General features: G+C 37.6%; 2 protein-coding genes across 2 annotated transcripts; both read left to right on the top strand.

Moving 5' to 3' along the window:
- The first annotated feature begins 12,073 nt into the window (after nt 1-12,073).
- LOC131531627 (cadherin-like protein 26) lies at nt 12,074-16,483 on the top strand. The gene is made up of 10 exons (XM_058762514.1): nt 12,074-12,151; nt 13,083-13,205; nt 13,339-13,485; nt 13,573-13,696; nt 13,793-13,971; nt 14,302-14,433; nt 14,627-14,828; nt 14,927-15,133; nt 15,698-15,826; nt 16,058-16,483. The coding sequence occupies exons 1-9, from the start codon at nt 12,119-12,121 to the stop codon at nt 15,811-15,813; spliced, it is 1,263 nt and encodes a 420-aa protein (XP_058618497.1). The 5' UTR covers nt 12,074-12,118; the 3' UTR covers nt 15,814-15,826; nt 16,058-16,483.
- Nucleotides 16,484-17,759: 1,276 nt separating this feature from the next.
- rhoac (ras homolog gene family, member Ac) lies at nt 17,760-22,941 on the top strand. Its single transcript, XM_058762515.1, has 5 exons — nt 17,760-17,900; nt 19,156-19,311; nt 19,731-19,851; nt 20,391-20,521; nt 21,352-22,941. Exons 2-5 carry the CDS (start codon nt 19,156-19,158, stop codon nt 21,523-21,525), a joined length of 582 nt encoding a protein of 193 aa, XP_058618498.1. The 5' UTR covers nt 17,760-17,900; the 3' UTR covers nt 21,526-22,941.
- Nucleotides 22,942-23,313: the final 372 nt, after the last annotated feature.

Below are 23,313 nucleotides of genomic sequence, written 5' to 3'. Positions count from 1 at the left end.
ATGTTTCATATCAGATTAGAATAAATCACCTGCAGAACATTATTAAATGGAATATGATTTAAAACAAAAATTTAAAAATAAAGTAAAATAAAATAAAAATAAGATAAGTGGCACAGCATGAGAGTTGAGCCATTGGGGAATATCTGTACTGTTAGTAGCCTAACATTATTAGTATTACTATTACTATTAGTATTAGTATTATAAGTATTATTGTTGTTGTTGTAAAAATGCATTTTCTGTTACAAATAGGGTTAGGATTCATTATAGCTGTGTTTATAGCTATACAGTATCTCACAGAAGTGAGTACACCCCTCACATTTTTGTAAATATTTTATTATATCTTTTCATGTGACAACACTGAAGAAATGACACTTTGCTACAATGTAAAGTAGTGAGTGTACAGCTTGTATAACAGTGTAAATTTTCTGTCCCCTCAAAATAACTCAACACACAGCCATTAATGTCTTAACCGCTGACCACAAAAGTGAGTACACCCCTAAGTGAAAATGTCCAAATTGGGCCCAATTAGTAATTTTCTCTCCCCGGTGTCATGTGACTCGTTAGTGTTACAAGGTCTCAGGTGTGAATTGGGAGCAGGTGTGTTAAATTTGGTTTTAAATTAAGTTTATCGCTCTCACTCCCTCATACTGGTCACTAGAAGTTCAACATGGCACCTCATGGCAAATAACTCTCTGAGGATCTGAAAAAAAGAATTGTTGCTCTACATAAAGATGACGTAGGCTATAAGAAGATTGCCAAGACCCTGAAACTGAGCTGCAGCACGGTGACCAAGACCATACAGTGGTTTAACAGGACAGGTTCCACTCAGAACAGGCCTCACCATGGTCGACCAAAGAAGTTGAGTGCACGCGCTCAGCGTCATATCCAGAGGTTGTGTTCGGGAAATAGACGTATGAGTGCTGCCAGCATTGCTGCAGAGGTTGAAGGGGTGGGGGGTCAGCCTGTCAGTGTTCAGACCATACGCCGATCAAATTGGTCTGCATGGCTGTCGTCCCAGGAGGAAGCCTCTTCTAAAGATGATGCACAAGAAAGCCCGCAAACAGTTTGCTGAAGACAAGCAGAGTAAGGACATGAATTACTGGAACCATGCCCTGTGGTCTGATGAGACCAAGATAAGCTTATTTGGTTCAGATGGTGTCGAGCATGTGTGGCGGCAACCAGTCGAGGAGTACAAAGACAAGTGTGTCTTGCCTACAGTCAAGCATGGTGGTGGGAGTGTCATGCATGAGTGCTGCCGGCACTGGGGAGCTACAGTTCATTGAGGGAACCATGAATGCCAACATGTACTGTGACATACTGAAGCAGAGCATGATCCCCTCCCTTCTATTCCAACATGATAACGACCCCAAACACACCTCCAAGACGACCACTGCCTTGCTAAAGAAGCTGAGGGTAAAGGTGATGGACTGGCCAAGCATGTCTCCAGACCTAAACCCTATTGAGCATCTGTGGGGCATCCTCAAACGGAAGGTGGAGGAGCGCAAGGTCTCTAACATCCACCAGCTCTGTGATGTCGTCGTGGAGGAGTGGAAGAGGACTCCAGTGGCAACCTGTGAAGCTCTGGTGAACTCCATGCCCAAGAGGGTTAATAAAATAAAAGACATTAAAAAAAGCTAGTTATCAGGTCTTTCAACAGTAAAAATGACTGTAAATCAAGACAGTGCACTAACACAATGAATGGAAGAATGAATGGCTGTTTCTCAGTATATGTGTTCTTAAAAAACTTCGACGGTAGATGATGACGTAGAATGAGAACACAAGGACGCAAGATCGCTGAAGAACACATATATTGAGAAACAGCCATTCATTCTTCCATTCATTGTGTTAGTGCACTGTCTTGATTTACAGTATTTTTTACTGTTGAAAGACCTGATAACTGGCTTATTTTTAATGTCTTTTATTTTATTACCTCCGCTCAATGAAAAGTTATATTTGTAAACATTAATGCACATCGAACTAACAAACAATAAATGATTTTTTTTAGCTTAATAAATAATGTAACAAAGGTTTTTTTTCTTTTTTGCATTTTTAGTTCATGTTAGTTGATCCATTATTCTAATATTGTTCACTAATGAAAACATTCTTAAGTTTTACTAAAAGGGTTTTATCAGTTTAATTTTAAAATTAAGAAGGAAATATGCTGAATTCTAGGGAGCCTTAACTACCTCTGAGAAAATGTTATTGCTTTAAAACTAATGCATTGTTTTTAATATTTTACAGATATCTGATACTCATCTATTCACGTGCAATTTGATTGTCAAAGGCTCTATAGTAGTGGTGAGTATTTCTTTCAATATACTGCAGTTATATTTGATTATTATTTCAGTTTTTTACTTAAAATATTTCTCTCTGTAATATAGAGTAAAGGGTGCTCAGTAGAGGTTTCCAGTAGATTGGCACTACTAAACCATTATAAAGTCAAGCATCCTCATTTTGTTTTTCTTAATTCTTTCATTGAATTTAAGCTTTTTTTAACTTCACACAGAGAAAGCTTATTTTTTGTAGCCCATACTCTGTGAAAAATTTATTTTTCTGTTAAAAATAACACCGTGATTTGTCTTGCCTTACTGGGAAGGGGAGGGAAGCTTTGGACTACTTGTTACTCATTACTGTTTATCTTTTTCACTACACCTGTTTGATGGTGAATTGTTGCATTTTACTGTATCTGATCTGGTCTATTGACAGGAAATGTCATAGTTCATAGTCATCCATTCATCCCATACTCTGAAAAAATAATTGTACTGTTAAAATTATACAGTGATTTGACTTGTCTTGCTGCTTTTAAAACTGAAAACAAAATCGCCAAGGGAAGCTTTGGACTACTTCATGCTCGTCATTACTGTTCGCCTTTTCCACTACACCTGTTTGATGGTGTCTCATTTTGTACTCAATGACAGTGGATATGTTGTTATTGTTCATGAAATTTATGCTATTTTTAACTTCACAAAGAGAAGGCTGTATTTCTGTATCCAATACTCTGTGAAAAATTAATTGTAATGTTAAAAATACAGTGATTTAATTCAAGAAAATGTTTCCTTGTCTTATTGCTTTTTAAACTACAGTAGTAATGTTGTAGCCTATAGTATTATAAAAATTTAGAACCAGGTGAGTTTTATTGAAACCATTGCATATATGAATGAAAAACATAAAAATCATGTTTGTATAACAAATTATGTAGCTTTAACATGTATGGATCATGTTCATTTAACAAACCTAAATTATGTAGCTTGAACATATATAAATCATGTTCATTTAGCATATATAAATCATGTTGAGTAAACATAACTTTAATATGTGCAACCGAGGTACATATTGTGACGGATCGGTGGCCCTCCCCCTCTTCATCATCACCACCCCGTCCCTTATTCGCCGCCCTTCACCAGGCTCCCGACTGATGTGGGTGGATGAGAGGAGGGGCGTGGGATCAACGCGGGCTGGCGGCGTGTGATGAGGCACAGCTGGACTGAATGAAGCCTCATCACCGCCGCTGTTAAAATGCCCAGCGCGCCTCTCCTCGAGAGACCGGTCTCTTCCCCCGTGCATGCACGCTGGTGTCCTCGTGGGTCCAGGAAGGGTGCGTAGTGGGACATCGCGCCACCGGAGATGTGAGCTGCAGAACCCGCGGTCCGGGAGAACGCCGCACCCGTATTACGGCCGTCGGGCCAGGATGCCGGGCCGATCAAGTCCCGCCAAAGGCCGAGGAAGAAGAGGAAGAGCCGCTCAGAAGAAGCCGCCGCCCTCGTAAACCGGACCAGGCGGGAGCGCGTGCGGCCACCGGACTCCGCCCTTCCTGGACCCTTCCCTTTTGAACACTGCCCTCCTTCACGAGCCCCGCAGCACAACGAGGACACCAGATCTCCCCGTTTTGTTGGACACTTCTTCCCCTGGACACTTTATTTTAGTAATTTTGTTTAATAAAAGCCTCTCCGAGGCCTGACGCCACACCCACTGTGTCTGTCGTTGGCTCCTCCCGTCACAATATATATTTTTTTTATGTTAATCCAACAAGTTTTATTTTCAGTGTATGGCACTTTTAAGTCCCAGCAGTGAAATTTTAGATTTATGTTTAAATTTGTCATATGATGCTTTATAAATATATTCACAGTGTCATTTCACACCTTGACAAAAATATAATTAATGCTTAATGTGATTTAATATAAAATTATGAAGCATTTATAGGTCCAAACACCATTTTTGTTCATGTCCCACAACTCTGGTAAACAATATTGAGATACGTAAAATAAGCTAATTGAATTCTATAATTCTATACTTTGAACTACATTTTAAAAATAAAAGGATATTACGGTTTAATTAATGTACATTAAGATGCTAAGACTCAAAACTAATGTAGTAGACATTAGCTGCAAAATTAGCAAAAATGTCATTTCCGCAACATGTCTTTACCGCAGCAAATTTAGGTGTTGCGGTAAAAACCCTGTGTTTCAGTAGAGACAAGTTCAAGATTTACTGTATATTAAATTACAAATATTCAGTCTATTGTAAATTATATTTAAACATGACATTTTGTAACCCTAGATGAGACCAAATTCATCAACAATAAGATCAAAGAAATGCAGAGAGGAAATGAGAAAAGACCCAGAGAGGTATGCGGGGTATCTGCAGAGGGGAAAAAAACGTTACAAAAAGAGAAAGGAAAATGGGCAGATAAAGAGTGTCTCCCAGCTGACAAAAAGAGGGAAAAATCTGAAAAGAAGGCAGTGGAGAATAAATAAAAGAAACCAGAGGGCAAAACACAAAGTACTACATGCCTCAATTCAGTTTGTTGCAACAAACACATCAACTTTAGGAGATAATATTTTTTAAAAATGAAAAACAATTTGAGTTCTTTACTGCAAAACTACTACTTTCTTTTATGCATGCAAAACGGTCTTTTTTCTGTTTATTTTACTGTTGTTCTGTGCAGACAGTAGCCTGTTTTTGATTTCATGGCACTTTAACATTGTGTCCTTTCCGACACAAGATGTCATTACCGCAGCTCTGCTTTATTTTATTTATTTTTTTTTCATATTTTTTTAACATCAGCATTTACAGAACTGCTCAAAATTTGAAAGCTATTACATTTTATTACATTTTTATAGAAATTAAAAATATAAATGTATATAGGTAAGTACATTTTGTAAGAAGAAGAGTTGAAAAACACAAAAATAAACATGTAAACATGTCCCAGACTAAAATCCTAATGACTCCATGCAATTTTGTTGACCTTTATTTAAGTATTACAGAGTCTGATGGTTAAAATTAAACTTCACAGGGGTTGATTGCAGAAACTAGTAGTGTGCTCACTCTCCATCTGCTCCACCGGCCATGGTTTCCTGCTCCTGTAAACAAGGAAAGTCTGATTATCATTCTCATCACCATTACTCTGAAATATTGAACTGCTTATTTACCTGCCATTATCATTTGCTCTTTACTGTCAATAAATACCTGTTTGCATCTTCAGTCTGTGTCTGTGTCCACATTCCGTAAAAAAAGAAGACTGGAGCAGCACTGTAGGCAGTATGAGTTCCTCTGACCCACTCCAGGAGATCGTGGATGCCTTCAAATGAGTTCTCACCACATCTCCCTCCACTCTGACCGAAGTCACCTCCACAGCTACTACTTTAACTGCGGACACATTGTGAAGGAGTAGTTGTACATTCTGGTACATTCAGACCAACATTGCATTGGCCAGCTTCACACTGAACAGACCCACCTCCTTGTTCTAGAACATTTCACAGCTGAAGTGATTCAAGGTTGCCAGTGGCTAGAGCAACACAATCCAGTTATCTCCTGGAGAACTGGCAAAGTTCCCTCAAGTTCCACAACCCCTCTCTCATCCTCTCCAGACGTTACGTGTGAACACCACCTCCATCGAAAGTCAGTGGAACGTTGATCTGTGGACATTCCATCCTGATACGCCCCCTTCAGTTACGTATTCTGCCCAAAGAAAGCTTCACGGTTGCCTCCAGACTGGCCATGGGACTGTGCCGTTGACTTAATTCCGGGTGAGTCAGTGCTCACCACTCTACCTGCTTTCTCAGAAACCCATGGAGGAGTGCACTGAGGAAACCTTAGAGTAAGGTTACATCTGCCCTTCAACCTCCCCACTGCTTCGAGCTCCTTCTTCGTTGCAAAGAAGGACAGAGGCTTGTGGCTTTGTACTGATTACTGCACCCTCAACATGATCACTGTGAAGTTTCAAAACCCACTTCCCCTCATCCCAGTGGCACTACAACATCTCCGCTGAGCCACCATGTTTACCAAGTTGGACCTCCACAGTGCCTACAAACTCATCAGGATATGTGAGGGGGACGACTGAATGATGGAATCTGTGGCCCCTACAGGCTACTATGAATATTTGGTCATGCACACCCTCCATATTCCAGGATTGCATGCATGAGGTGCTTCAGGAATTCCTCCATCAGTTCATTCTCATCTACATTGATGCTATCCTTGTCTACTCCTGGAGGATGCCCAAACATCGCCAGCACGTAGCAGAGGTCCTGAAATCCCTGAGAGAGTTCCATCCATTCCTAAAGGCCAGAAAGGGTTCTTTCCATCAATCCTCAGAGCAGTTTCTTGATTATCACATCAGCAAACACAGCATCCAGATGGACAATGAGAAAGTTTCTTGACCAGTACATTGACAAATCTGCTCCAAAACAAGCCCAAGTCTCTGTTGTAGACTCCAGCTTCCACAGAGGCCTTCCAGAAGCTCAAGACAGCCTTCACCAGTGCACTGCTCTTGGTACATTCAGACACCAGCAAGTCCTTCATTGTGGAGGTTGATGCTTTGACCACTAGGGTATGAACGGTGCTGTCTCAGCAGCAGGGGAACCCTCCCAAACTCTATCCATGTTCCTTTTTCTCCAAGAAACTCACCCCGGCAGAGAAGAATTACAATATCGGCAATAGACAACTCCTGGACATCAAGCTTGTGCTCAAAGAATGGAGGCATTGGTTGGAGGGTGTCCAAGAACCATTTATGATGTTAACTGATCACAAGAACCTAATGTATCTCTGGGAAGCCAAAAGACTTCCCAGACAGGTAAGTTCGGCTTTATTTTTCACCTGCATTAACTTCTTATCATCCAGTCCCCAAGAATATCAAAGCAGAAACTCTTTCCCATCTCCACACTCCTGAAGAATTCACTGAAGCCCATCTTGCCATTCATTCTGTTTGTGAACTGTATCCAGTGGTCTCAAGATCAACCCACCTCTTCCAATACCTCCAAAGCTGCTCTGTTGGGATGTCTCCAAGATCTCCAGTATGTACCGCATTCCCACCACACTCCACTAATCCACTTTCAACATTCATCTCTGGGCACTGGCCACCCAGGGGACAAACCTCTTGCTTCTGGTGGTCCAACATGGCCAGGAATGTGAGAAGATTTGTAAGTGGTTGCTCTGAATGTGCCATCTCGAAGTGGTGGAGTGGTTAGCTTGTGTGGAACTTTCTATTTAGGTTTAAGTTCCTCCAACTCCTGATGAAGTGTTGCATTATCTTGCTTCATCTGCAGCAACAAGAATGTGAGCTCTGGCAGCTGCTTTACCTGATGTCAAAATGCACTCTTCTCTCTCTGAGTTTGTCTGATGTACCTTCTCACTGGTCTGTGAGGATCCATTCTGGATTTACTGATGTTTGGCTGACAGGTGAGGTGGATCTGGAACGACCCACGGTGCTCTGTGACTCTTCTTCTGCTCTGGTTTGCTTGGTGGGCACCCATGAGACATCGGTCCACTGAGCTCATAGCCTGCTAAGCGAGCTGGTGGGTTCACTATTCTCCTATGTGGTACAATGGGAGCGTCCTTCACTGGATGAGATATCCTTAGCTGCTCCTCTGGTTTGAAGGACTATGTAAAAAACTTGGGATGTAAAAACCCTTTCTATTCTGGTTTGGATGGGTTAAACGGTTTGCAGACCCCTTGTTTTGTGGGCTTATAATAACAGTCCCTGTAATGTTAATGTTTCTGATGTATAAGGAAAAGAGTACCCCCAATGTTTTTATTTTATTTTATAGAGTTAAATTTGATAGTTATGTGTTCTAAATTCATGATGGGTTTAATGTATAAAATGTGATTTAAAGCTCAAGTAGGCAACTGTAGAAGGCTCTAGCAGAAGAAAGGTGCAATTGCAATAACTGTTTGTGATGTCAGTGAATGTACGCAGAGTCTAGTGTGTGCTGTGAATAAGCACTTCTGTCATGTAGGCTGAGAAAAAGAAAAGTATTAAATGAACCCCTGAGGCTACGCACGAAACTTCATTCATTTTGGTATGCAACATTCTTATACAACATGATCTCACAGAATTCCTTGTAATGTTAACTTAATTAACCTCCTAATCTGTGGTGGCATCACGGAATCACCGAAAATTCCGTGATGGGCTCACAGAAAAAAATCCGTGATGGGCTCACAGAAGTGATACCAATGTAAGTCAGTGACAGGCATCAGCCATGCTCCACGCACGGAAACCCTTAGCATCAATATGCCGACGCGATACTGGGAAATTTATCATCATCATTATTGTTCAGAACTGGGTAGGTTTAGGGTAGGGGTGGGGTCAGGTACTCCAGTGAAAGTATAACTGCATCGGAGTCACTCTTTTTACGTGGTCCGATGCAGCGCTGGTGTTGAAGCAGTGAATCCGTGCATGGACCACGGCCGATGCCTTCTGTGAGCCCATCACGGAATTTTCGGCGATTCCGTGATGCCACCACAGATTCGGGGTTAATTAAGTCCGTGAACATTACACGGAATTCTGTGAGATCAGGTTGTCTTATATGAGGAGTCAGCAAAGGAATAGACTAGAAAGCTGCCTAAGACAGTACACTGGAAAATCTACCTGGACTTTTGCACTAGGTTCCAGTGTAATAGTCTAGAAAGTTTACAAATATAATATAAGATATACTAAAAGGTTTACTAATTCAACTAAGCTTAAAATTGACTATAGCATGCAAGTTACCTCTAAATAGCATTTGAATACAAATAAACCACCAATAAAACTGGGCCTTTTTTATAGAAGCAGTCCAAGTGCCTGAAATTCACTTCCCACTGATTCCTGCATATGGTGGAAACAGTAAAATCAGCATTGTAGAAGAGATATTTATATATCTGTGGTTTCGGGTATTAGATCAGGGGTGTCAAACTCAGTTTAGATGCAACCCTAATTAAACACACCTGATCCAACTAATCAAGTCCTTCAGGCTTATTTGAAAACTACATGCTTTGTGTGATGGAGCAGGGTTGGAACAAAACTCTGCAGGGCTGCTGCCCTCCAGGAACTGAGTTTAACACCCCTGGGTTAGATGGTCAGACTTGTAACCTGAAGGTTGTGGGTTCAAGTCTCAGTACAGGAATTGTAGGTATAGGAATTCTACCTTCAGTACCATGATTTGAGCAAGGAACCAAACCCTCAATTGTTCCCCAAGCACTGCACCAAAACAACAATAAGACTGAAATTCTGAAATTCAGTCTGGAAGGGCCATTAAAAACTTTTAATTATACAGAATTTCATGTGACACTTATGCATGTACAGAATGGCATCATACAGTACATATTCAGTAACGTAGGATAAATAAATAACTGTAAACTTGACAACTACTGGGTACAGCAAATACCATATCAAATTTGTTTTACTCGCTTACCAACTATAGGTAGATAAACAAATTTGACTTACAGCAAACATACTTGTAAATGCAATGAATGACATGAATCATTGCAATTAATGTACTCAAAAACAATTACAATTAAAGGAAATAACAATGAGGAAACTGTTTTATTTCTCATTGTGAACAAAAGGTTGAGAAATTCTGACCTATTTTCTAGGTAACTAGTTAAACATTATCAAAAGAAACTCCATGTCTTAATGCCATTTCCATTAAAGTCCTCAAGTGTTTTCATGTGAGCGGCAGGAAATTTAATAATGCATGTGCACACAATCACTGAAAAATAAACAGTGTCAAATCCCTCACTTGCTCACTTGGAATTATAGGCTGTTTCTGACCTGTCATTCCCTGCATAACTCTGACAAAAGTAATTTCTTCTGAAGCCTCAACCTGGCTCTTAAAAAAAACAAAAAAATACTCTGATTAGAAATTAGGACAGTGTGAATGTTTCTTTGTGGAACAGAAGGGACTCAAAAGTGGTCTAGTCCATCAACAGATAATTAGAATAAGATAAGAACTGAATAAGATAAGAGACGGATAAGAACTCTGACTCTTTGGTTGCACTTTATTTTATGGTCCAATTCTCACTATTAACTATGACTTTTGCCTCAATAAACTCCTAATTTGCTGCTTATTTATAGTTAGTAAGGTTTGGGTATATTTGGGTACGGCGTGGGATTCAGGGATCTAAAATATGGTCATGCAGAATAAGGCATTAATAAGCTTTATAAGTACTAAACAGCCAATGTGCTAGTAATATGCATGCTAGTTAATAATGCAAATTGGTCCTTAAAATCTTACCTTAAATGTGTTACCTTTTTTTTTTTTTTTTTTCAGTGGCAAAATCAAGCTTCCATATATTTGTTGTGCACTGACTAGATTCACAAAACAATGTTTATGTTATCAGTGTATATGTTTACTAATTACTACTTTGTTCTGTTTGGGTAACACTTTATTTTAGGGTCTCTTAACTAGTTGCTTATTAGCATGCATATTACTAGAATATTAGCCATTTATTAGTACTAATTAAGCACATATTAATGCCTTATTCTACATCCCTAATCCTACCCAATACCTAAACTTAACAATTACCTTACTAACTATTAATAAGCAGCAAATTAGGACTTTATTGAGGGAAAAGTCATAGTTAATAGTTAATAAGTGTTCCCTATTCTAAAGTGTTACCCATCTGTGTAACATCTGTATCTGTTTTAACTGTAGAAAAAAACAGAATTACGCTCAGTATTTTTAGAATTACGCATGTTTGCATGTGTTTTTTACAGTATTTTTATTCCATACACCAGTGACACATTACTAATTGGTTCAAATCAATCTTCCCTATCTGTTTTGATTAATTGATTTGTTCTAACAAAAACATAGGTGTGACCTATGTGTATTTATGTTGTACAATTAAGACTCTTCAATGAAATAATGAAAGTGCACTTTAGGTCAAAGTCTTTTCAATTAGTCAAAGTCAAAGACATCTGATCTGATCGTTTGATAATTTGCCATTTTCTTTTCACAGAAGACCTCTGATCTGACAATATATTTAGAAAACGATAGCTGATCACAAAAGACCAAATGCTGGCGTTATCTTAGTTGCATGTTGTTCGATTTAACAGATTAAAAATACAATGACATTTGCATTTGTTTTCCACTGGACACAATTCAAATGAAATCCTACAGAATATTATGATTTTAAAACTAGCTCTGTAAATACTGATACCTGCTTACCTTAAAACATGAAAATCAGTGGTCAACAGAGCTACATTAAACACATTACACATGGAGAGGCCTATATACTGTGTACAGTATATGTTCACGTGGCTTATTTACAGTACATCTGTTTTACAAACATTATTTGCTGAGAGTGCAACTTTCATGCAGTATGTTGTGTTTAGTCAGAAATGGGAAGTGGGGTTTGTTTTCTTGGAAGGATATAAATGTGTTCATAAACTATCTGACCAATAAAAGCTGAACTCATTCCATAGAATACAACAGTAAACACACTGCCAACAGGTAAACACTCTTTGAACAGAAGGCCTATCTAGTTTGCATCTAAGTTCATGCATATATCATTCATTTTAACATTTGAAATACGTTTGTTTTTTTCGATTTAATTGAAACCAGAACCTGTTTTAGTAGCCTCTCGTATTTCTTGTTTTCTATTGTGTTTAAGAATGTCTGAACTCTTGCCAGACTCCTTCGTGTATCATTCCTTAGAAATCCCATCAGTCAATAGGGTGCTACAGCTGTTAAAAATTAATCTGATTCAGTGAGTTTCCAAAGAAATTTTGTCAAATCGTCCTCCATTGGCTCTATTTAAAAGGAGCAACACAGCCAGCTTGCTTCACATTCACTTTAAAGCAGAGCTAAAGCAAGAGAAAACCAAGATCCTGAATCTGAGTGACCGATCCCTCTCACTGCTTAAAATGAAGACTGTTGTGTTTGTTTTCCTTGTTGCAGTAAGTAACAGATTTGAGTTTATTTATTTATTTTTGATCAGTTTAATATTACAGATTTCAATTTTATAAACATTTTGTTGCAGATTTTTTTAAGGTGTCCGTCTTACAGTGTAATTATACAGTTACAAGTAATGAGCGATATTAATCAACACCATGCACTTTCGTTAGTTGTAATTAATTAGTGCATAATTTTCTGTTATTATACTATAATAAGTAAATATAACGTGTAACAGGGACACTGTAAAATAAAGTCTTACCAAAACATTTGAATCGTTTTGTAAAAAACAAATACTATACATTAAAATCACACATTCTGGTTTTATTATGTTAAGGTAGAGTTTTTTTGTGTGTGTGCACAAAGTAAATATTTTCCACTTTAATTACTGGATATTTACATATTTTGTCATTAAAAGCAATGACTTTCACAAAAGATTAAGTGTGCAGATAATTTTTATAAACTGGAAATAATAAATAGTGGCACACATCAAATATTGAATTTATATTAAGCACAATGGAATGGTTCAAAATGTACCTGTCAAAAAGTTTTCAAATAATTCACATTAAAATACTGTAAAAACAACCTTATTATTGGTTACAAGTTACATCGGTTGCACTTTAGTTTGGGAACCAATTCTCACTACGAACTAACTATTAACTATGACTTTTGCCTCTATAAACTCCTTGCTGCTTATTAATAGTTAGTAGTTGTTAAGTTTAGGTATGGGGAAGGGATCGAAAATACAGTCATGCAGAATAAGGCATTAATCCTTAGAATAATTAGTCCTTAAAATAAAGTGATACCATTGCATTATATCATCCAGAACATGATAGCCAACAGGTAAGAACTTGAAATGAACGGACTATTGAGTTTTTAATTGATAAATTGCAATGTTTTAATGTAATAATGTAAATGTAATAATTTATTTTGCAGAGTGTCTGGATTCAGAGTGCAACCCCGTCAAAACTAAACATACGCAAAAAGCGAGCCTGGATTGTGGATTCACTGACTATGGAAGAGGAGCACACTGGTCCTTTCCCATATAAACTGGGAGATGTAGGTTATACCGAAACCTTTAATTGGCCACTTTATAGCAGAATATCAACTGATTCAATTAAAAGCATGAACACCGAATTCTGAGTTTGTCCTCAACCAAATGAATCATTTGAATGTTTCCATCCTTTTTTAGTTAAACATTGAGAAGAAAGTTATCGAAGAGTACTCCATTCACGGACAGGGCATCGACAAAGATCCCAAAGGAATTCTCTCTGTGGCCAGAAACGGATCAGTTTACGCTCATGGAAAAGTTGACTATGAGGAGTACCGGAAACTGAGAGTAAGTCCTACAATAAGCAGTGACTAAGTTAAATGAGTATTTTTCTAGTAGTTGATACTGACTGTTTTTTATTTTGTTGACTTGCAGATCACTCTTTCTAAAAAACACACAATAGTTGCTGTGGATATCGATATTCTGGATGTTAACGACCACACTCCTGTTTTTAATCTGGAAGTGTATAACATCACAGTAGATGAATCAACACAACAAGGTATGACTCAAATATACAAAACTGGTTTAAACCGGCTGGTTTCCAGGTGAAAGAGCAACATATCACCCAATCCTCTTTGTATTGTTTTACCCAAAGGTAAGCCTCTGGTCACAGTGCTGGCAAACGACAACGACCAGTCTGGCACAGCGAACGCTCAGTTCACGCTCAGAATCGTCTCAGTGGCTCCCTCTGCCTCCAGTGCCGACTTCTTCATTCAGCAAAGAAAAGGAGAGCAGACAGGAACCATATCTTTCAAGGGATACCTTGATTATGAGGTAACATATACACAGTTTTTCCATCCTGAAGTACTTTGTCAATTTTATACTGCAGATATCATTTATTATTTAACATTATAATTCCTAAATTTATGCAGTTTTAAATTTAGCCATCTATGCATTCTTAGTAAGTCAGGTACGCTACCCAGTCAAACGCTTGCGCTCATCTCATTCTGTATTAAAACTATTTACCACATTTTAGCATAAACCCCAATCTCATTTAGTATTAGATCGTATTAGGGGTTTTTATGCATCAAAAGGTCAAAGATCATCTGACACAGATATAGTTCAGATATAGTATTCAACTTTGCTGTGCCTTTTTCAACGCAGGAGGCCCAAAAATACACTATTCTGGTTGAAGTAAAGGATCATGGGGAGAAGCTGCAGCTCTCCAGCACAAGCACAGTGATACTGAATATCATGGACAAACACGACCATCCGTCAGAATTCAATAGGAAAACAGTAAGTAAACAGAGTGTAAACTTGTTTCCGTCTTCGGAGCTTTCAGTTGTTGCTTTTTCAGTCGTTGCTTTTTCAGTCGAGTCATGCGGATTGAATTGTTTTTGATAAGGGTTATACACCTCTATCACTGAGTTGACCACTAGAGGAAACTCCAGATGCACTTTAAATGTCATTTCCACTGCTGTTTATCCAGAAAGGTGCTAGTGACTCCTCAGTATTGAAGATGAAACAAGTGGGTGTAATGGAAAGAATGGAGTCTGGACTGATGCTGGAGGACAACAAACTGACCATGTGTCTGTCTGAGGAGACGACTGACATTACAGCTCTCAACCCAGACCTACACTATGAGCTGACTGGAGACGTCCAGGGGAAATGGAGGCTTCAGTCTGACTATGGTAATAGAAATAAATCATCTTTTTAGCACTGTAATAGCAAAGAAATGTACCTGTTTCCACTGTAATTCCATTTTCTGTTTTTTTTTTCTTTCTCCCAGGTACATCTGTGAGGCTGATCAAAGAGAGCGGCGTAGATGAGGGCGATCATCAACTCACCCTTGAGATCTCTGACAGCCAGGGCCAGTTTTCAGTCCAGACCCTCTCGCTGCGTGTGTGCGACTGTGATGTTTCTGCAAACTGCAAAGAAACAAGAAGGAACGTCACTGCCATCGCTGTCATAATCATCAGCATCCCGTTGCTGCTGGGTAAGAGCACAGTCCTGGGTTTCACATTCACTTGTTTGGTTCATCCAAATATTACATTCTGCAAGCTGCCTTTGCATTATATTACTGGAGGATGCATTTTAATATCAAGAACATATCAAATAAATTGTAAATTGTATATGAATCAGTATACACTGCTATCCAAAAGTTTGGGTCGGTAAGATGTTTTTTTTTTTTGTTTTTGTTTTTAAAGAAATCAATACTTTTATTCAGCAAGGCTGCATTAAATTAATTAAATTAGTTTTCAACAGAAATCAGAAACGTTTCTTGAGCAGATCAGCATATTATTATGATTTCTGAAGGATCATGTGACACTGAAGACTGCTGAATATTCATGATCACAGGAATAAATTACTTATCTAAATATATTCACATAATAATATTTCACAAGATTACTGTTTTTACTGTAATAATATATTTTAACGTAATGTATTTGATCAGCCTTGGTGAGCTTAAGAGACATCTTATCGACCTCAAACTTTTGAACCATAGTTTCTGAAGTTGTGTATCTAATAATTTTGTGTGTGTGTGTGTGTGTGACAAAAGGTATCGTGTTGACGGTGTGTTATCAGATCAGAGCAAAGAAATCTGCAAAGCACCACAAGCTTTTAGTGGAGGAATCAGAGCACTCTCTTAGTCCTGGCAGCGTTGAAACACGCTGAACGTGATTGCATAGTAAGTATTATTTTGCAGTTTTATTCATTAGAATCATCTAGCACCAATTTCAGCTATTTTAGCAGTATTTGTTATTTAAACATCCGTTATGACAATATGATGTTTCGTTTTCCGATCATGTAAATTAAAGTGTCTATTAAACAGCTAGATCTAGATCCAGTCACAATTTCTGCTGCAAATTATGCACCGTGTTAAACCCAGAGTCTCAGTCTAATGTCCTCTATTATCCAGGCCGCAGTTTTACTTGATGAGCTCCTCGAGCCAGAGCTGGAACACAAACGCTGCCAGACTTCAGTGTGTCACTGAATGTGCGGTGAAAATATGAAAGAAATCAGAAAATGATTTTGGTGAACGCACCAAATGACAGATTGCTTGCTTTTATGCTGTGAATTAAAAGGAAGGGCTGCTTTGGTTGTTTTAAATGTACAGTCCAACAATGTGAAAGACTTTGGGAATAGACTGATGATTAATTCTGCTTTATGTGCATGGTGTGAATTAATATGTAAGTGCCATATGATTATATCTGCTCTTGCAAATGTGAAATAATTCATAAACAACCCTTACCTCTTGCTGGGTAGACTGGGTAGGTGATACTGTACAGAGTTATGCTTACACTGGTATGTTTATAGTTTTTATATGAAGGAATTTCTTTTTATAAGTGAGAGACTGATCATGTTTTGTGATGATTGTTTTATATATATATATATATATATATATATATATGTATTGTTAATTGTAATTTATTTATTGTTGTCAAATAAAAGGAAATAAAAAGAATCTGTTGTTTATCTATTTTTAATTACAATCTGTGTGGCCTAAATTGTCCTTACTGGCCTTTGAAATTTTTCACTGATTTCCACCTGATCACCTTGGGTCTTACACACCCAAAGGAAAAAAAATAGTGTCTTGGTCTTTTAAAATTTGACAAGTGCAGTACAAGTGCACACATTCATAATGAGAATCATATCACCAGAAGACCATCGCCCAATATAGGGCACATTCACATTTCTTCTGAGAGACGTGATTTGGCAAATTAGACAGAAACCTGTTTTTTTCTTTACTGTTCAGATTCCGTCTACAGGAGGAAAAAATAACACAAGATAACACTGATACTAAGTTGATCAACAATGCATGCATTTCTGTCTAGTACTTAGGCCAGTTTAAGACGCCTTTTTAGCAGAGTTGTTAAACTAGTGAGATATAAATAATATAAAAACATTCTTCACAATTAGTCGCTTCTTCAACTTTGAGCATTTTATCCCTGTGGAATTTTTAGCAAACCAAGCTTTTATTGTCATTTGTATGAGGAAGCAAACTTGTGTTTCTCAACAGGTCCGCTGCTTACTTTACACAAGACTATTTTAAATTTAGATGCAGAACCAACATGAATACTTCCACTACACCTCTGAAATCACCATTTATTCTGAGATGGAAATGACATTATAAACATTTGTGGAATGAATAAACTGACTAACTTCAAAGCTAGAATTTTATGCAGGCCTATGCTAAACACATAAATATGATTTTAATACTTTATAGCGTAATTCAACAAACACGCACTATTGACAATACAAAATATTCAGGATCACAAGTGATATTTACCTTGATTATTTATATATGTATGTATGTATGTATTTACTTATCTCAGTTTTATTAGGGGCAAAATTGTTGCTTGTGATGGAAATGGTGAATAAATATTTGCATAAATAATTTGTAGACAATGATCTTGTTCAAATTATCATGTTTTAAATGGTTTGGGATGGAATTTCATGTATGACTGAAAGTCTACAGGTCAAAGGTAACAAAATAAATAATGAAGGAAGACCTCTGGTTTCACGTTTTTAAAGTGACTTTAATTTAATAAAAAGAAACAAGTTAAAATCGGCTAGTTTTAATGAAACCCAGCCCCTGGGCCATAACTTGCAGTAGTTGAGTAATGAGAAAGCAGTAGTATGCTGTGGGGTGTATGGGCGGGTGTTGTTTCGTGGCAGGGCTGAAGATGGGCGGACTTTAAAACCAGCCAGGAAAAGACAGGACAGCCGATACTTCCCCGGAGCACAACAAAAAGAAAACGGTAAATGTTTTTAAATGTTTTGTTTAAATACATTTAAAGTTAAGGAGAATGGAAGATCGCGTTTGGTGATTAACTCGTGAGATCGTTTGCGTTTTTACTGATTTATGGATTTATTTTCTGTTCAACGGCCTGAAACTCACTGTGACTGTAAATATATATGTATATATATATTTTTTTATATATAGTTGCATCATTTATGCTGATGATTCATGACAGCTAGTTTGAACAAACGAGTTAAAATTGTTCAGATGATCATGATTAAACTTATGATATGCTTTTTCTTTCAGCCTTTTATTTTTACATGAGCTGAATTAACGAGAAAATATTAAACTATTTATGAAATCCACAGTTTAACCTCTTCCGACATATATTAAAATCAATGTTTCAGTAAATTAAAGGAAATATTATTCTTGTTTTACTTCGGTTTGATCTTTATAGCAAAGATTGTGCCATTTCGCTTATAACCGTTTTTCTAAAAGATTACAGTAAGATAAAATAACGTTGTACACTTTGTTTCTTAACACCTTCGTAGCATTATGTAATGGGGTGTAGATCCTTTTTCTGTTTTAAGTGTATTTAAAATAGTTTCTTTCTGAAAAATGTCGGCTATCGGCTAACTTAACGTTAACGTTAGCCCTTCTACTTCACCTTTATCACTTGCGAGGCGAGTCTGTTTTTAAAGGGGGAAAACAATGTTATTGTTCCATGCTAGTATATGTTTAAAGTGGTTGTTAATGTTTTATGTTGTATTATTGTGTTATTTGTGTGAATGTTTTGATGGTGGGGTGCGGTAACACAGGCCTCGCGACATGACGGTTTCTTATCATCAATATAACGATCTTTACACGCAATTATACACGTAGATAATCTTTAATGTGGCGTTTTATGGTTATAGCCTTTATCGTTTGGTCAATATTTGTGGAAAGTTCTGTTTTTTTCTTTCTTTTTTAACATAGCGATACAGATGCAGTGTAACTTCCGGTCAAATGATACTTCCGCAGCTGCGTTTCCGGTTCATGTTGAAAAGATTCACAGAACACATCTGACTTCAACATCTGTCTATCTATCTATCTATCTGACAGTAATAATGTAAACCATAAAAATGTACAAATATAAATTTGAATCTATCTATCACGTAAACTTTGCATTTCTCCACTTTTAAAGCTGCCTTTTCACTCCTAGACTCTTTCTTAAAATGCTTCAGATCTGTAAAGCTCTTTTTGCTTATCATTTGTCTTATCTTTCTCCTTTTCAGATGGCTGCCATTCGTAAGAAACTCGTCATAGTGGGTGATGGAGCCTGTGGAAAGACCTGTTTGCTTATTGTTTTCAGTAAAGATCAGTTTCCTGAAGTCTACGTGCCTACAGTTTTTGAGAACTATGTTGCAGACATTGAGGTCGATGGAAAACAGGTATGAAAGCACACAGTTTGTAAACAATTGAAAAAAAAAAAAAAAGTAATTATTTTCATTGATATGCACTAAGAAAACAATGAATGCATTGTAATAAAGTGCAATATTTACTTAAATGCACAAATAATTTTGACGATAAACAAAACTTTAAATGTAACACATTTTCTACTGATTGAAATTAATTGATTGAACTTACCAACTTTAAAGCTGCTAAAGTTTAAATTTAGCATTGGGAATGTGCATACCAAAATACATCACCAGAAGAATATTCAGTATTCTGTCCTGCCTCATTGCATAGGTGTGGATACATGTACATTACTCTTTTATAAGTGAGACCACAATTGTTGTGTAAGAGGATTGTTGTGGTGTTATTTGTCTGAGATAGTTTAGCACATTGACCAACATCTCTGTTCTTACAGGTAGAGCTTGCCTTATGGGATACGGCTGGACAGGAGGACTATGATCGGTTAAGACCTCTCTCCTATCCTGACACAGATGTCATTCTTATGTGCTTTTCCATCGACAGTCCTGATAGCTTGGGTAAGACTTCCTCGTAAACAATTAGATATTACTAGCCCAATCATCAGACTTTAACTCTAAACGTTGAAAAACGATACCATATTTCAAGATTAAAGTCGGCATGAGATGAAAATGAAATTAATCTATTTTCTAAATGCATGTTATTGATCTTATTGTGAATGATTCACCCATGCACATTTCTTTTTTTTTTTTTAATGTTTGACCTCATAATTTTTTATCAAAATACCATAACTCAATTTTCTTGTGAAATGGCAATAATTAAGTCAACAACCGATGGATTATTCTAAGTCCCCTCTTTATTTTTAATCTACTTCTATGATAATTCATTATAACTGGATGTAAGTCACAGTACGGTGCTCAGTTTCTGTTTTTATTAACTTTCTAAAAAATATATATATATATATATATATATATATATAACTCAGTTTAAACAATATAAGATGATTTACTCTGTTAAGCCATTAAATACTTGTCATAATTTAAAAATTATTTGAAATATGGTTAATACAATTACCACTCTCTCCTTTAATCCATCACAGAGAATATTCCAGAAAAGTGGACACCAGAAGTGAAGCATTTCTGTCCGAATGTTCCCATCATCCTCGTTGGTAACAAAAAGGATCTCCGGAATGATGAGCACACACGAAGGGAACTTGCCAAAATGAAACAGGCAGGGCCTTTTTACTTTGTAAAATTTATGATTCTTAAAGGAATAGGTCATCCAAAAATGAACATTAGCTGAAAATGTACTCGCCCTCAGGCCGTCAAAGATTTCATTATAACAGATTTGGATAAATGTATTATTACATCACTTGCTCAGTAATGGATGCTCGGCAGTGAATGGGTGCCGTCAGAATGAGAGTCCAAACAGCTGATTAAAACATCAATAATCCACAAGTCTGTGCTTATATTGCTTTCAATGGAGAAATATTTTACTCTGAAGCAACGGTTTAAAGTTAAAAATGTCACTCTTCACTTCACAAGTTGTTAACTGATGGACTGGAGTGGTGTGGATTATTGTGATGTTTTATCAGCTGTTTGGACTCTCATTCTGACGGCACCCATTCAAGTGATGTAATGCTAAATTTCTCTAAATCTGTTCTGATAAACATACTCAGGCTATCCAAGATGCAGATTTTTGGGTGAATTATTCCTTTAAACACTGCCAAGCTGCTCTTTTCCATTTAAGTGGATGTAAATTTATACTGTCAAACTCCAGTCTGTTGATCAGCCTTTAAACTTAAAGCCTTTAAGTTATTTTATGATATTTAGAGGTGCTTTTTAGAGCTGGACAGTATAAATAACATCCATTTTCATTGTAAGCTTAGGTATTCTGCATTACATTTTTGTCTTTTTAATGGAAGATCGAAAAAATGTGATGAATCAGTTTTAATAGTCCTATATGAACGAAAGTGTTCTTATTTTAGGTGAAGTATTCCTTTGATGATGGGTAGTCACTTAGACATGCTTGTAATATCTTTGAAATATTTCTTCACTCAGGAGCCTGTGAAGCCAGAGGAGGGGCGAGACATGGCCAACCGGATCAACGCCTTTGGTTATTTAGAATGCTCAGCCAAGACGAAAGATGGCGTGAGAGAGGTGTTTGAGATGGCCACCAGGGCTGCGCTGCAAGCGAGGAAACGGGGCAAAAAGACTGGCTGTCTGCTTTTATAGAAACATGTAGAAGACAGGATGTCAGTCAACAGCCCAGGAGACGTCAGAGCAGGGAGGGAGGGATGATGGGACAAGCCTAGCATTCATGTCCTAGTACAGTCGGCGTATCAGACTGATACTGGGACATCATGTCAGACAAACCACAAGAGACCTACGGAAAGACTTCAGAAACAAGTCGGGAACAAGATTTCCTGTCATCACAAAGTTTGGGCTTAAGAGTTTTCTGGCCACATCAAGCAAAAAAAAAAAAAAAAAGACTCTATACCTAGGATATTTGATGGATTCTTCTCCTCCCACTCTTTAGTCTTGAACAAAAAAGGTCTTTAAAGGGTCATGAAACCCCCTGTTTCAGCACTGGTTAGTTCTCGCCACAGTTTAAAAAAAATGCTAAAAAAGTGGGTCGTGGTGCACTGCGGAGGGGGAAGAGGGGAGACGGATGGACTACACACACAGCTTCGGGTTCAGACCGTTTCATTTCGCTCCCATCGAGTTAAAAACACCAATAAATGCACAGCCATTTGCACTCTTCATCGAAAACATATATATGAACGCGCCGTTACACCTCTGCTTATTCTGCTGCATTTATGTAAGCCTTTTGATGGGTTGTGTCACGGAGCTGTATAAACGGTTACACTCACTAAGTGAATGAATCGCGTTTGTACCGAACTCTTCCGATCCATGAACCTTTCTCAGTTTATGTGCGCGATCTCATCTCACAGTCCGAAGCGTCTGTCATAGCAAATCAACACATGCTGTTGTGAATAATTAAGCGAAGGGCCTTCTTATAGGATAAGAACACGCCGTCTCATGAATAATTAAATAGACACCGGCACGTCATCGATTTACAAATTGTGACATCAACACGCTGTAGATTTTAAACCCGGAAGATGAAAATAGCTTAAAATTAACCAGTTTTCTCCAACAGTTAAAAATGATCGGATGCTAATATTGTCTTCTATGATGTGCAACACAAACACCTCTGCTAAAATCTCAGAAAAAGTAGTCTGGGGTTTCATGACCCTTTTTAATAAGCGTCCTGCCTTCAGTGATTGTTTTGTGCATTGGACAGATTGTATGTATGTATGTATGTTTGTATATGTAAGAATATGAATGTTTGTGTCAAATGAGCGCATGTCCGTCTCCAGGTCGCCAACTCTTCATTGTATATGCGTGTATCTGCCCGGCTTTATTCTGTTTGATTATTCTGTGCTCAACTAAAGCACACACTGAACACTGAAGTGGGCTGTATTGTGTTTAACCTCCCACTTCAGGCTTTTTCCTTTTTTATAGCTGATGTCTCAAAGGATTCTGGGCTGTACATTAGGGATCTAAACCATTTAGTGATACTGATTTATTTAAAGCATACAGTTTTTTTTAATCATTTGCATTTAGAAATAAAATTTCAAGAAAATCAGATTTGAAAAGTCGTTTTTTTTCATTTACTCAAATTCCTTCTGCTTGTGCTTCCAAAAGGGGTACTACAGTACTTACTAGAGTGTACTGTACACTATATAGTGAGTGAAACGGTAGTATGCTATATTGTTGTCATGTAATGCCACTATGGCTGCATATGAAATTAGAGTAGCATGTCCGAATTTGAAAATGTAAGCGAAAAGTATCCGGATGACCTACTACTTCCAGTAAGACTTTGAAATGCACATCTGATGGACACTTTACTGTCCCATGAGGCCACGGCAGAGGAGTTGGATGGCAGTGGATTGCCTTAACTGATGTTGGTAGTAGGTCACATGACAATGACAACATGACGAAAGTAGTATGCCTGGATTA

This window comes from Onychostoma macrolepis, chromosome 23, assembly GCF_012432095.1.
Source record: "Onychostoma macrolepis isolate SWU-2019 chromosome 23, ASM1243209v1, whole genome shotgun sequence".
NCBI lineage: Eukaryota > Metazoa > Chordata > Actinopteri > Cypriniformes > Cyprinidae > Onychostoma > Onychostoma macrolepis.
The sequence above is the reverse complement of the archived record's forward strand: the minus strand, read 5'-3'. Positions and strand labels throughout refer to the sequence as shown.

Bases quoted from the DNA above. Each gene is read 5' to 3' on its own strand.
- LOC131531627 (XM_058762514.1), top strand. From the start codon at position 12,119: ATGAAGACTGTTGTGTTTGTTTTCCTTGTTGCA. The intron at 13,972-14,301 runs GTAACATATACA...TTTTCAACGCAG, and splicing joins AGGGATACCTTGATTATGAG to GAGGCCCAAAAATACACTAT. The intron at 15,134-15,697 runs GTAAGAGCACAG...GTGTGACAAAAG, and splicing joins CAGCATCCCGTTGCTGCTGG to GTATCGTGTTGACGGTGTGT.
- rhoac (XM_058762515.1), top strand. From the start codon at position 19,156: ATGGCTGCCATTCGTAAGAAACTCGTCATAGTGGGTGATGGAGCCTGT. The intron at 19,312-19,730 runs GTATGAAAGCAC...CTGTTCTTACAG, and splicing joins TTGAGGTCGATGGAAAACAG to GTAGAGCTTGCCTTATGGGA. The intron at 19,852-20,390 runs GTAAGACTTCCT...AATCCATCACAG, and splicing joins CGACAGTCCTGATAGCTTGG to AGAATATTCCAGAAAAGTGG.